Raw genomic sequence first — 14554 nt, 5'->3', positions numbered from 1 at the left:
GAATTTAGAAAGTAAGACTTAATTCCTTTCCGTCAAAAACTTGTTTTTGAAAGGCTTAAAAGGAAATGATAAATTACTACCTTGAAAAAGATTGCAAGATTGCAACTTTGAAAGAAGTGATTTAAAACCTCTCGTTTGCAAAACATAAATTAATTTAAATGCAAAAATATTTTTTGTTGCAAAAATTGTTTGTTAAGCTAGAATCAGAAGTGCAATCAGGGGTGCGTGTGGGTCAGCACCTTCCCCCCCCCCCCGAGGTTGTGCCCCGGATATCCCACCACATCCCCCTAAAATTGACATTTTAGAAATATTTCATCTTGTGTCACCTTATGTTATTTCTGAGTATGCTTAAAAAGGTCAAGCTATGCACAGAGAGAATTGAAAAAAAGGTATACATCAAACACACAGTTAGAGTGTCTTTTTAATAGATACTGACAACAAATAATATTTTTTAATTTATTAAATGTCTAAAAATCCACGAAATAAAATCATAAATAATAAATTTTCTACATTTTAGATTTTAGTTTTAAAATATCTAGTTTTACCCCTTCAACGGAAAGTTCGGATTACAAAAATTATTTTGCCAAAAATAAAGCCTTGTTTCTTCTTCTATCGTTAATCTGTATTTGATTAACTACACTTATCTAAATAAAGTTAAAAAATGGGAACAAATTTTAAAAACTGTATTCTCGATAGGTTTGCTTTTATTATTCTTTGCAATAACTTTACTCTAATTAGATGTAGCATCTGAAACGATTTTTAAACCGTTTTTTAATGTCTCAAATGAATCCTAAAAATTTCTCCACAATACTACATTCTCAGTTAAACTACTTTATATTGCCGGTCACTCTCTTTCCTACGACATTTTAAGCATTTTATGGTTATTTATCATATCTTTTAGGTCGCTTTTCATATTTATTATATCTTTTAGGTAGCTTTTTATATTTATTTTATCTTTTAGGTCACTTTTCATATCTCTTATATCTTTTGGGTCACTTTTCATATATATTATATCTTTTAGGTTGCTTTTCATATATATTATATCTTTTAGGCCGCTTTCATTTTTTGCCTTGAAATGTGTTAATAAAATCCTCCAACCTAAGCAGGCTATTTTCGATTTTTCAAATTTACGGAAGATTATGTCGTTTTAAATTGTAAATTGAAAAGTGTTAAATATTTATAATTTCTCCTTTGTTTTTCTGCAGCAGAAATGCGTAAGTCACTTTATTTAGAGAAATCACAAATAAAAATAATCAGATTTCAAAATTACAAACATGAGAATATAACTGTAGTATAGGTGAAACTATGATCTACTGCAGAGGGTGGGGTTTGTTTATAAGAACTTGCTTTCTCAACGTTCCCGCCCTACTCCCCCACCCCTAGTAGGCTATTGCTCGCCCTACTCCCCTACCCTTAGTACATCATAGCCAACCCTACTCCCCCAACCCTAGTAAAGCATAGCCCGCCCTACTCCCANTCACAAAGACGATATCGAATTCGTCACTGAATTCCCATGTTTTTTGGGACACCCTGTATAATAAAAACAAGTGTAGTTTTGTCACATTTCAGTAGCTTCATCCCGAATCCCACATAACATTGTTTCTTGCAAATTAAGCAGGAAAAAAAAACAAGAAAATCAACGAAAATTGTGTGTTGCATTTGTGCTGTTTAATAGTGCATAAAATAAAATGAACACAGATAAAAGTAACAATAAAAAGAAAGATGTAAAATTCAATTAAAAAGATGAAAAACTTTAAATGTTTTTTAATGAATGTATCTGAACAAATTATAATAAATGAAAATTTATTTACAATTTATTATTAATTTACAGGATTAATTCAGATGGAGAATCACTATAAATAATGTCCAGACAGTACTTCAAATAATGTCCAGACAGTATTTTAAATAATGTCCAGACAGTACTCTAAATAATGTCCAGACAGTATTTTAAATAATGTCCAGACAGTATTTTAAATAATGTCCAGACAGTACTCCAAATAATGTCCAGACAATACATTAAATAATGTCCAGACAGTACTTTGAATAATGCCCAGACAGTACTTTAAATAATGTCCAGACAGTACTTTAATAACGTCCAGACAGTACTTTAGATCATTTTTTTCAGTCCCTGGTCTCACTTGTTGCTGCAGGAGGCAGAAAAGGAGATATTTCAGTATCTTGAAAATTTAATCGAACCACTGGAATATTTGTTTCGTCAACACTACTAATAGCCTAAAAATAAAAATTTTAAGAAAAATACCCAAAAAAGCACAAAATTTACTACTAAAAAACTCATTAAACCGCTCTCGTTAACATGGATAATCTTCAAATGCTTAAACTTTTAAAGGTTTTGTTCGTTTCTGGATTAGTATAATCATTGCTAAAGTGTATATATTACAGCTGAAAATAAAAGGCTTATACTGTATAAGGGGTTTATTTGTTAAAAATCTATATAATCCCACTTTATTTTAAACCACGTTTATTAAACGTATGCTTAAACTTTGTTTTTAAATTCACAAAATCTATCATTTTGTAAATAGTGATGTTATGAATAGAAAGTTTATAATTCCTAAAATTTAATGGATCGAGAATCAAACTTTTCTTTTTTTTATTATACTAGCTGAAGAAGTTGTCCAAGCTTCTCATAGTTACTCCTCTCCCGATGTTTACTAGTGCTCGATTTTAAATCATAATTTTAGCACTGTCCGGGGTTTCCCGTAGAATTTAAAATTTAGCTTCTGTCACCACCAAGGGCCAGGGATGCTCAATCCCTTGGGTTCCCTAAACAATGTTCAGCCAATTTGGTGCATCCGTTTGTCCAGCTATAGCGAACATTTAAATGAGCAAAGAGCTTTATTATTAGTTCATTACTATTTAGAACTATTTAAATCTAAAATTAAATTGCTCCTGAGATACAGAAGGCCTAAAGGGACTGTTACCTAAATTTCATATGGCCTTTGTCTAATCACGGATAAAAGAGAGATAGATGTATTTAAGTTTTGATTTCTAACAACCTTTTTTAAATACAAGTTTACAAGTAAATAATTGCAGCTTCTCTTTGTTCCCTTGCTTTTGTGTAGCAATGTTGCTTTTTAAGCTTGAATTAAATAAAGAATTGAAATCGAACGTCGTCTTTCTGGTATTGATATATACGGCGACGACTTTACACCAAAAATGATTTACCATTTTTTGAGTTCCAGTATGTAAAAGTTTGACCTGAGATTGAGGAGTATCTTTAAACAGTTTACCCTTCTGTATAAAACCATTCGCCATTAAACCTTAAAATATTATAAAATCTATTACTTCTCTGCGCTACATCACTAACAAAGTATGACATATTAAAGACGAAAATACAAAATTTATGCCATATCTTTTGCAATCATGGTTCCCCGCAGGTTTTATTTATTTATTTCGTGAAATCAACTTGTATAGTTTGTTTGATAAAAACAACCACAACTAACTCTAAAAGTTGTATGATACAAGTAAAAATGTTGTGCACAATTTAAACCAACTATTTATTGCTTTGGTTTTCCCCTTAACGATTTAAAGTAATATAGTGTGTTGAGTTAATTTTAAGTCTTAAAGTTTTAATTATTTCGATTTTTGAGCGATTGTCTTTATGAATTTTACCTGTAAACATTTTATTTCCTGATGCATAATATAGAACTCCCTGACCCCACATTGCATCATTTAGCATACTTCCTAAACATTTCATTTTCTTATGTATAATATATAGAACTCCCTGACCCCACATTGCATAATTTAACATACTTCCTAAACATTTTATTCCCTAATGCATAATATAAAACTCCCTGAATTGAATCATTTAGCATATTTCCTAAACATTTCATTTCCTAATGTATAATATAGAACTCTCTGGCCCAGCATTGCATCACTAAGCATACTTCCTTGATATATCATTCCTTGATGCATAATACAGAACTCCCTGACCCCACATTGTATTATTAAGTATACTTCCTAAATATATCATTCCTTGATGCATAAGAAAGAATTTCCTAACCCACACATTGCATCATTTACCATAGTTCCTAGATATATCATTCCTTGATGCATAATATAAAATTCCCTGGTCCACATTGCATCATTTCAGTGATAACCAAAAAAAGTATACGACATTATAGCCATACTCAAGTGTATTTGATGTTGTTTCAAAGCAATATTGCGTTTCTGGACGTCTATTAAATTACTAATTTAGTGATATGGGTCAAAGGTCACTGCAAACCTAGGGCTTTATAAATTTATAATTTGATTTTAGAAGTAGTTTTCCTATTTTAAAGTTTTTACTGTAGTGCATAATTCTCATCCTGGAAAGTATCAAATACCTAATGAAAAATGAAAAAATCTGAATGAAATTAAAAATATTTATTGTTCCCAATAAATCAAAAATTACGAGAAAGAATTTGAGTTTTTGCCCCAAACTCAAATGTTCTGTTAACCATATCTTTGTAACCTAATGGTGTGAATATTGAAAATATTTTAAACTTAGATATTCTAATCCAATCGAATTCATAGCTTAAAATATATAAGGTCTAAAATATTAGATATTACGATGTTACGATTAGAAAATCAGAGCTTGGGGCTAAGACCAATGACTAGATTCCTTTGTTACACTTAGACATAAAAAACAAACCCATGAAATATCTCTAACTTTTATAAAGAGCAGTAAAAAATATTTTAAATCAAAATGATTTCTAACAAAAAATATAAATCCTAACAATACCTGAGTAATACGGGGTTTTAGATTTAGGTGTATACAGAGATCCTAAGCCATCCTTCTTACCATGCACCCAGTTCCCCTGTACCGCACATATATTGAAAAGCTAAAAAATCAGGCTTTAATTATGCATGATAACTCACCCATAAATAGAAATTGAGAAAAATCTTATTTCTTTTAATCAGGATAAAATAAGGCATGAATTATTAGACAAATTGCATCAACAAAAAAATCTGATTATGAATAATGGAAAATGAAAAAGTCAATTATTTTTCATGAATAAAATAACAGACAAAAATCATAAAAAAACGGTTTAAATATAAATAAATCTAGCTAAAACAAAAATAAAGAAGAATTTTAATGAAAAAAAATGTAAATATTAGATTTTTACTTGTCTTTTTCATGACATCAAATTAAATATCAGAAAATCCGTTAAATTTGAAGTTTTGAAATTGTTTTTATTTCAAATGATAATTAAAGTGTATGCATGTGCATTTGCATAGTTCAAAGGGACTGTAAGCGTAATTTCAAGAGATCCTCCATGCAAAGATGGCGATGCTGGATTTACAACGCTACCCTTGAATCCTTATCCGATAAAAAATGTGGAAGATATCGTTATTCTTTCTCAAAGAGTGTTTATTTTTATAAACCTCTCTATTACTTCTTATAAACAAGAAACAAGAAGAGAAACCACTAATGAAAATGAACAGTTTAAAGAAAAAAACATGGATATCTAATTCATACTTGATCAGACAAAGCTTTAAAGGAAACAGTTTTCAAGATTGTTGATTGACGTGACAGACGTCCATGTTACAGTTTATATCATCAAAAGTTTTATTTAAATGTGCTTTTTCCTCATAGATGACGGATGCATTATCAGTTCCTGTGATGAAATAAATATAGTATGATTATCATCTATGTACAAGGTTACCCACATAGGAAGAGACTTCAGAGACGACTGTACAGAATTTAAAAAGTCTGTCTCCGTATATCAATTATTCTCTGTAATTGTAACCTTGTTTCTTTCTGTGCCTAATCATTGAATAAGCCGCATTAAACATTGTTTTAAGGTAGCAGAATCAATTTAACCTTGGAATCGTTAGCTTAAAAGAGTTTTAGGTCGTCTTTAGTTTAAAGTCTCATCCTTAGTGATTAACCCTGTATAAAGTAGTAATTTGGTGTCTGTTTGTTTGTTTGTGATTAGAACTCTTGAACCCCTTGACCGATTTGCCTTGAATTTGAATATGGAACTTAGAAAAACCGCGGAAACGTTCTTAGCTTAGCTTGTTTAAAAATTTATAAGTAAGGGGAGTTGACTTTTGTGGGGAAAGTTTAGTTTCCTGGCAAAGCTAGGTTACCAAGCTATACACCATATATTTCCATTGTAACATTTTGTAAACATTGATTTTATTTTTTAAATTTTTAGAGATTTAGTTAACATATAATTATCTTAGAATTCTGATAATTTTCTCTGGAGGTAACAAAATAATATTTCAGAATTTTCCCAGAAAATAGAAAAAATCGTTAAAGAAAGTGTAAATTATTGAATAAAAAATAAAATCCAAAAGTTAACCTGCAAACTCAGCTCCCCAGCCATGCGGAAGTTCAACCTTGCTCATGGAACCTAAGACGTGCAATTTATTGTAAGCTTGGACAGGGAGACTTACTTGTAAATATGCCTTTAGTTGACAATAGCAATGGGGCGGATGATAAGTCGCCCTGTGTATAGTGTATTACTATTGAGATAATGTGTCCGTAAGAAGATGCGACCCTATACTAAACATGTTTCTAACGCGTGTTTCAAAGAATGAAAAAGCCTTGCCACCGTTGACCTGAGTTCTATTTGAATTCAGGCAATTGCAAAAAGGTTTGATCTACGATGGAGCAGGAAATAAGATTGCCAGGCTAAAGCCAAAACCTTATACAAAAAATCAATACAAAGCAATGTTTGTATTTCATAAACAGCTGAGAATTTGTAAAACCATATTTTAATCTTATCCCTGTAAAGAGATGACTACTGTTATTGTCTATAGGGCTGGGCTTCCACTTTGTTCAAGTCGTGTCCGAATTTAATGAATTTAACCAGTGTCTAAAATCCCCCCAAAACCGGTGGCAATGGAGATCCGGCTTAAATCTTGAAAATGTAATGCAGATTTAAGTGGAACCAACAAATTTGAGCTACGGCTCAAATTCTATATATTCGGCCTCCATTTGCGGTTTAACGTTTGCTTAAAATAGCTAACCGTTACCAATTTTATAGGTTATAGCCTTTGTTCTTAGCTATAAGAACTGAATGACGTTAATGGAAGATATTTAGAAATTGTTAACGGCACCAGCCTTCAACATTCATATATGAATAGCAAGGGAAGTATGGGGTAGTAAGGGGTAGGAGATCTACAGGTAGTAAGCAGATTTAGAAGCACATGAGATGGACATCTCAAACTGCAGACTCTGATCAAAGAAGAAAAAAAATTTAAAAACACAAGAATATGCTGGAACTGTTAAAATGCTATTAGATTTAGAACATTTTGAACATTAGAGAATTTTATTCTTAATGAAACCTGAATGAATTAACAAACATGACATTAATTGATTGAACTAAATAGTATTAAATCGTTATCGTTGAAAATCAGGAGCAGGGTGTACATTTTGCTGAGTTTTGAATAAGCTACAAAGATATCAAATTTCTTTGAGACTTATCCCATTCTCTATAAGGGAAATTAGCATAGAGAATAGAATATATATGGAAACTTTACAATTCCCTTCTAATATATATTCTATTCTCTATGGAAATTAGGGAAGGGGGGGGGGATGTCGACCTTGTATAATGCCCCCCCTTCCCTGTTTTGAAACAAAAGGTCACAAAAAAATTCGTGTACAGTCCCTTTAAAGTTTGTTCGTTTTTCTTGACCACTAATCGAAGTAAAAGAGGATTTTGAACAATAAAAAACAAATAGAAAATGCGCCAAAACATCCATTTACACACTTTTAACAGATTTTAGTGGATCAATGCAATAATGTTTAGATAAGTTTTTAAAATTTTGTATTAAGAAATTGAGTATTTTGCCACAAATTAAATTGTTCTAATCCCTTTATCATTGCAAGCTGATGGTGCAAACCTATGATGTTTCAAACATAGATTATCAGGTCTAGCACAATTCATGGTTAGAATCATCAAGGTCTACGACATTGGATTGTAAAGAAATAGAAAATCAGAGTTTTTGTAAGACTTAATTCTTTGGAATTTTTAATGTTATAAAGAGGTAGAAATGAATAAATATTTTAAACTTTAAAAGTATTTCATTCCTGCCCATGTCTTTGAAACTATCTATACCTGTGTACAAATTTCCGTTCTTCAGGACTATCGAAGCATTCCTAAAAAAAAGATCAGAGACGTATGCACTAATCCCCCCCCCCCCCTATCCCCGTAGAGATTGAAAAATAAATCACATGAATTAATGGAATGCTGCTGGTTTATAATTGAATAACTATATGGAGCTCTTTATAACTGTTCCTGCATATTTCATGGTAAATTATTTATTTTTAAATAATTAAAATTTCGGCATCGTATACAAACTATTGAAAAATTCTCAAGACGACCTTTATTAATGCTCTCAATGTTTCTTAAGTTCTGGGATGAACTGTTATATATTAGCTAATGATTCTAGGATAAAAGCACAACTCAAGTTAAACTCTATTTTCATGAACCATTTATCTATCTATCTGATTGACTTTAACAGGTCACAAATAATTAAGCGGATTTATGAAATATTAATGAATTTGAAAAAAAAAAGATACTTTGTTGTGACTTTTCCCCATTTTTCTGTTTTTATTTGATTCTCCTCTTGAAACTATTTTAAAAACATCTGCTCATTGAAAAATAATAAATTAGATTGAACAATTCTAAAGGTTGGGATGAGTTTTGAAATTGCCATGGTTTTGTTAGAAACCTGAGAATTCTGGAAAGATCGAAGTATCAAAATCGAATTAGAAACTTCTGAAAGGAGTTGTTGGCATAATATATGTATAGTGCACGTTCATCTTCTGCTTTATTTTAAATAGAAGCAGACTGATTGTGCGTGAGAGAGCTAGTTATTTACCAAAAAGATGGAGTTTTATTTTTTTTTAAACCTGAACCTTGATAGTTTTCAATTTCAGTTTTCTATTAAATTTAATTGAAAATATATAGCAATGGGCAAAAAGCAAGGTTATACTTTAAGGTTTAAGAAAATGTGCTCTTAAAAAACACCTAAAAAAATAGGACAACGCAAAAAATTAGACTTTAACAAAATATTTATACCGTCATACCTTAGTGTACAAATAAACTCTTTTTGTACTGGAGACAAATCAAGATCTTTACCATCCAATATTTCCTCCTGAAATAAGAGCATAGACTGTTTAAAGGAACCCTTTGATTTGTATTGGAATTGGCAAGATTTAACGTCCCAAAAGCATTTCAAAGTTACATTTTTTTTAACTATGAACAGAATGTAAGAAATTTAAAATTTTGTAATATATTTTTTCATAATTTTGAAAGACTTTGAATGATCCACAAATATTCTAGGTTAGGCTTAGATAAAAAAAAAATTAAGACCAATTTTAGCAAAATTTAATCACAATTTATAAACAATTAAAAATTTTCTAAAATGGGGCTGTTGAAATGGCGACTTACCCCAACATTCACACACCATTCCTCCAGTTTACACTTGTCATTGATTCCACAACCAGTCATATTACAAGTTATATTGAACACTGTACAATACTGCTTAATTATATTCAGTTTAAATTAACCTGTCATTTTCAATTAATTTCCCTTTTAGCCTCATGAGTTTGTTTACTCTGTCATATATTAAAGGTAATATTTTGGTGATGGCATAAACTATATGCAATGTGGAAAACTATGACATCCTCTTAGCTCCTGGAAATCAAAACCTTTAAGTTCAAATTGCAAAATAAAAGCCATGTTGGGAAGAAAATCTGTTTGATATGTTTGTGATTTTCTGATGAGGGCAGGAAATCCAAAATGGAGACTGATGATGCTTTAAGATGCTTCTTATGTATAACTTCAGGAGGGGTGTGAATGTTATGGAGGCTAGACTCAGGGGCGGATATTGGGGGCCACAGGACCTTAACACCCCGCTGACGGATTCAGGGGGGGGCATAGCCCCCTCTGAGATTTCAGAATAGCTTCCCAAAAGCACTTCCGGCATGTCTTTTTGTTTCTAAATCTGGATTTTTTTGTTCCAAAATAAATCTAGCACCTCCCTTACTTAAATCCTGTATCCCCCCCGTGGAGCCTAGACTAGAAGATTGCAATTTAAGATACAGACAAGAGGACCTGATTTATGTGGAATTCTGTAAAAACGACCCAAATTTCCCTGTAAATAACAAAGTTATGCCCCTGAAAGGAAAAAAATAAAGCAAATAACCCAGTAAAAGTTGCTGGCTGCTTTGACCAAAAATAGGCCTAGTTTTGAGCAACAGGAAAACCTGTACCTTTTGGGTTTGAAAAATCATGCACCCTGAGGGTTTATATGATTTTATAGAAGATGTATGCTAAAGCAGGATTGAAGTTAAAAATGGTCCCTGAGCACCAAAAATAGCTTAACACACAGTACACAACTATGATGAAATCCTTTGAAACACAGACTGAATCTTTTGGCTCATCACAACTGCCAATCAGTATTTAAGGCTAAGAAGCATTACAGATTTCATTCCGCAGTTCATGAACTGGGCCTGATCATGAACATTTTGGAAACTCAACAGAGAGAGGTTAGGAAGAAAACGTTAAAAAAGCTTGGTAGATCTTCTAGTCAGGATGAAACTTCAGAGATGAAAGTGAAGAAGAAGACGCTAATGCAGCACTGTAAATCTATGTTTTTTTATATTTTTTTGAAGTTTATGAATTATCAAAGCAACTAAAAATTTTATTTTTCCTCTGACTACTTTATGAAACAATTAAATGCTGAATTTTCCTCATTTGTCAGCATAGGCTCAAACCATGCTAAGAGTTTGGTAAAATTTAGTAGCTTTCCATCCCTCCTAAATACAGTAATGTAAATTATTTTAGGATTTTTAAACTTTTAATATTGCCATATAGTATATCTTTAATTTCCATGTTTTTCAGACTTTCTGATTTGTACCTTGTAATATTAGGAAAATTGTCAACTGTGAATAGGTTAGAGATCAGAGCGAGTTCCCGTTGAATCACGCTGCCATAAAACTTCTTTTGTTCCACAAGAGAAACCACCTAAACATACATTTTGATTAACATTTTTACTTCTTTCTTTTTTTGAAAAACCTATTTCAAAAGTTGCATGCCTTAATTACAGCAACAGACATTTGCTTCCTTTAAACTGGAAATTCATTCATATTCATAAACTGGAAATTCATTCATATTCATATTCATAAACTGGAAATTCATAAAGTAGTGATTTCACGACGGGAGCGGATGCATCTAAAATTTCATTATCAATTTCTACTGCAGTCCTTACCAGAAAGACTAGGAATTAATTTATAATAAATGAGATGACTTACAATCTAATTATATAAATATGATTAATAAAACAATAATAACAATATAGTCCTAGTCCAGCTAATTCCAAAATGTGGTCTGCCTGTATTGTGCGTTTAAAATTACCATGCTATATATGTAAAATTGTCTGATTAACTGTCAATTAATTCCGGGTCTTCCTGGTTATGTTTGTATCTGAATTGACTGCATCTAGAAGAGACACTCCCATCCCTATATTACTATTTTGCATTGGAACATTTAACTCATGCAGACACAGTGCAGTGATACCTGTTTACTCCAATCTGCAAGACTCTCTGCTAGAAAGCTCCCATACGTTGAGATCTTCATCCTCTCAACTTGGGTGGAGTTAATTTCTCCTTCCATCAAGTCCTCGCGAGTACAGTTATTCTAAACAAAATAAGCTGGTGTAAATGAGGTGGTAATTCTTTGGACATGGTTATTTTGTTCCACTAATTAATTTCCTGGACTGTATTTGTACCTGATCAGAATGTTTAGTGCAGAAATATTTTCAAGGGGCAAGAAACATTATTTAAGTCTACACACTTTTGATAAAAAATGGGTGTAAAATTCGACAGACATTCAACAAAAATACATTGATTGATATCATTAAAAATAAAAATAAAAAATAAAAAATATAAACTGTCCTTCCTACAAGATAGCTCGCAAATCAATAAATCATGTACTTCTTCCATCCTAGAAAACCAAGGAAATACATTGACAAGATTTTGTTGTACAGTGGATTTTGAACCATAATAAAGAGGAAGTTGAGAAACATTTTTCATCAAAACTATAAAGTATATCTGTTTGTTTTATATAAAAAAAAATTCTGCATTGCAACAACTTGAATACCAGTTTCAGTACATTTGTAAGAACTTTGTTTTTAGTCTCAATGCTTCTTTCTCTTTTTTTATATTTCTTGGCTGACTTGTATGGTGAAGTACAGTCTGAGTTAGAAAATATGTAAAAGAAATGCATCAAAATTGTAAAATCAAGCTGTACTTATTAATTTAAAAAATTCTAAAGTGAACATTTTGGCCCTCAATCAAAAAAAAAATAAAAATACTTATTTGACACCCCTGTCATATAGTTTTATTTAAAGTACTGCTACAGTCAAAGAAAATAACAATTACAAAAACTGAACATGCCAAATAGCTACCACCTCCTTTCTCCTTCTATCAGGTCCTCGGGGGTACAATATTTTGTCATCCTCTTAACTTGACTTGGAGTTTATCAATCCCTCCATTAGGTTATCATGGGTACAATTTTTTTAAACTGTCCTGAGTCCGCGATTTAAAAATTCGGGAAAATACGGCTCGGGTTTAAGCTGGCGTTGGGCCTTATTTGAGACTTGAGTTTTCTGAGGCTGTGATTTAAAAAATTTGACTCGAGCCTTAATTCCTTAAAACCGACCTTAAAACCCAATCTTCGACAAAACTCAGACGACAGCTTGTGTCACATGATTGATAGCTGCAAGATCCTCGGCTTGACTTAAGGAGTTTGACCCAATGAAAATAAAATTGACCTTGGTTGGTTTTAGTGGAGAATAAGGCTCAATGTTGAGTCTTGTTCTCATAAAAACCTGGAATGCGCCAATTCCTACCATGAAAATCCGCCAAATTGAATATTAAACCGGTTTTTGAAATCTACTCTGTGGAAAATAAGATGCAGCCTGAATCAGAAAGCTCAATTCGTAAATAAGGCCCAACAACAGCCGTATTTTCCAGGCTCTGAAACAAAACCTGACCTCAACCTTATCCCAATTGGGCTATTTTAGTTTAAAATATCCTAGAACCTGAAATTGAAACTGAATAAGACATGTTGTCCAGATTTTTACCTTGTTAAGCTCAACTTGGAGTCCCAGAACTTTAGAACCTGCTCTATCAGCACATTCAGAGATCTCTCCCTTGTTGGAAGAAGATCGTTCACTAATACAAAAATTTCTGGAGAAACACCTTTCCCCAAATAGATTGTCAAGTACAACAGAAAAATCCACCAACTGCGCACAACGTCACAAGTGTCAAATGAAAAAAGAAAGACGACATGTTGTCCAACTAGTAATATGATTTCCAAGATTTAGCTTAGATAAATATCCTATTTGTAGGAATAGGTAAATAATGTCAGATATCCCAGAAACTATTAAATAGACAGACAACTCAAATTACATAGAGAATATATAAATCTTGTTAGAAGACAACTGTTCACTATAAACAATCTTGTTAGAAGACAACTGTTTACTAAACAATCTTGTTAGAAGACAACTGTTTACTAAACAATCTTGTTAGAAGACAACTGTTCACTATACACAATCTTGTTAGAAGACAACTGGTTACTAAACAATCTTGTTAGAAGACAACTGTTTACTAAACAATCTTGTTAGAAGACAACTGTATACTATAAACAATCTTGTTAGAAGACAACTGTTTTCTAAACAATCTTGTTAGAAGACAACTGTTTACTTAAAAAATCTTGTTAGAAGACAACTGTTTACTAAACAATCTTGTAAGAAGAAAACTGTTTACTAAACAATCTTGTTAGAAGACAACTGTTTACTAAACAATCTTGTTAGAAGACAACTGTTAACTATAAACAATCTTGTTAGAAGACAACTGTTCACTAAGCAGCTAATTTTGTTCAAAGTTATATACAGAATGGTGATTTTCATTCACCTAACATTTGGTTCATAATATCAAATAAAATGTTCGTAATTTTTAAATGCTTTTGTCAAGTAAGAGGTTTTTAAAATGTGTTCTGGAATGCACTTTTTGTTTTTTAATATATCTACTAATTGATATTGATGTAAATAATAGAAAATTCTGCCAAAACCTTGCAAAAGTAAAATTATTGTTTTAGTACTGTTTATAAATTTGATATAAAGTATGGTATTAATGTCAACTTGTCAAGTTCGTCTGCTGAGTCTGACATTGTAAATGTAATTATATAAACTAAAAGGATGAAAGTGAAAAAACATTATAAAGTGTTGGGTAAATAGATTTGTATTTTTCGTGCTAACCCACTAAGTGCTTTTAGAGACATTATATAATCAACCTTCATGATTAATCTAAAAAGTTGACTTAAAAAAGAAAATAATAAAGCTAAAAAAATAAATTATTTACAACAATTTATATCCATTACAATAAAAATTGAAAATAAAAAGCTACAGATCAATTGATCATTTCATAAAACTTAATATTTCTACTCTTTGAATTTTTCAGTTGGACATCTAAATTCATAATTTGCTTCTTTTCAACTTTTTGAGATCTTTATTGTGAAAAATGAAATGCTTG

At 31.4% G+C, this 14554-nt stretch overlaps 1 protein-coding gene across 1 annotated transcript; it reads right to left on the bottom strand.

The window, feature by feature from the left end:
- Positions 1-1786: 1786 nt before the first annotated feature.
- Positions 1787-13382, bottom strand: LOC111706208 (uncharacterized). Its single transcript, XM_023479009.1, has 13 exons — positions 13105-13382; positions 11538-11657; positions 10879-10985; positions 10711-10777; positions 9408-9497; positions 9044-9111; positions 8070-8110; positions 6309-6359; positions 5590-5618; positions 4742-4817; positions 3631-3702; positions 3217-3278; positions 1787-2232 (listed from the first exon to the last, which is right to left on the bottom strand). Exons 2-13 carry the CDS (start codon positions 11631-11633, stop codon positions 2122-2124), a joined length of 870 nt encoding a protein of 289 aa, XP_023334777.1. The 5' UTR covers positions 11634-11657; positions 13105-13382; the 3' UTR covers positions 1787-2121.
- Positions 13383-14554: the final 1172 nt, after the last annotated feature.

This window comes from Eurytemora carolleeae, unplaced genomic scaffold (assembly GCF_000591075.1).
Source record: "Eurytemora carolleeae unplaced genomic scaffold, Eaff_2.0 scaffold709, whole genome shotgun sequence".
Classification (NCBI taxonomy): Eukaryota; Metazoa; Arthropoda; class Copepoda; order Calanoida; family Temoridae; genus Eurytemora; species Eurytemora carolleeae.
The sequence above is the reverse complement of the archived record's forward strand: the minus strand, read 5'-3'. Positions and strand labels throughout refer to the sequence as shown.

Coding starts and splice junctions, on each gene's coding strand:
- LOC111706208 (XM_023479009.1), bottom strand. CDS start 11,633: ATGGAAGGAGAAATTAACTCCACCCAAGTTGAGAGGATGAAGATCTCA. Junction 10,778..10,878: donor AATTTTCCTAATATTACAAG/GTACAAATCAGA, acceptor TACTGTATTTAG/GAGGGATGGAAAGCTACTAA. Junction 9,498..10,710: donor AGCCTATGCTGACAAATGAG/GAAAATTCAGCA, acceptor ATAATTAAGCAG/TATTGTACAGTGTTCAATAT.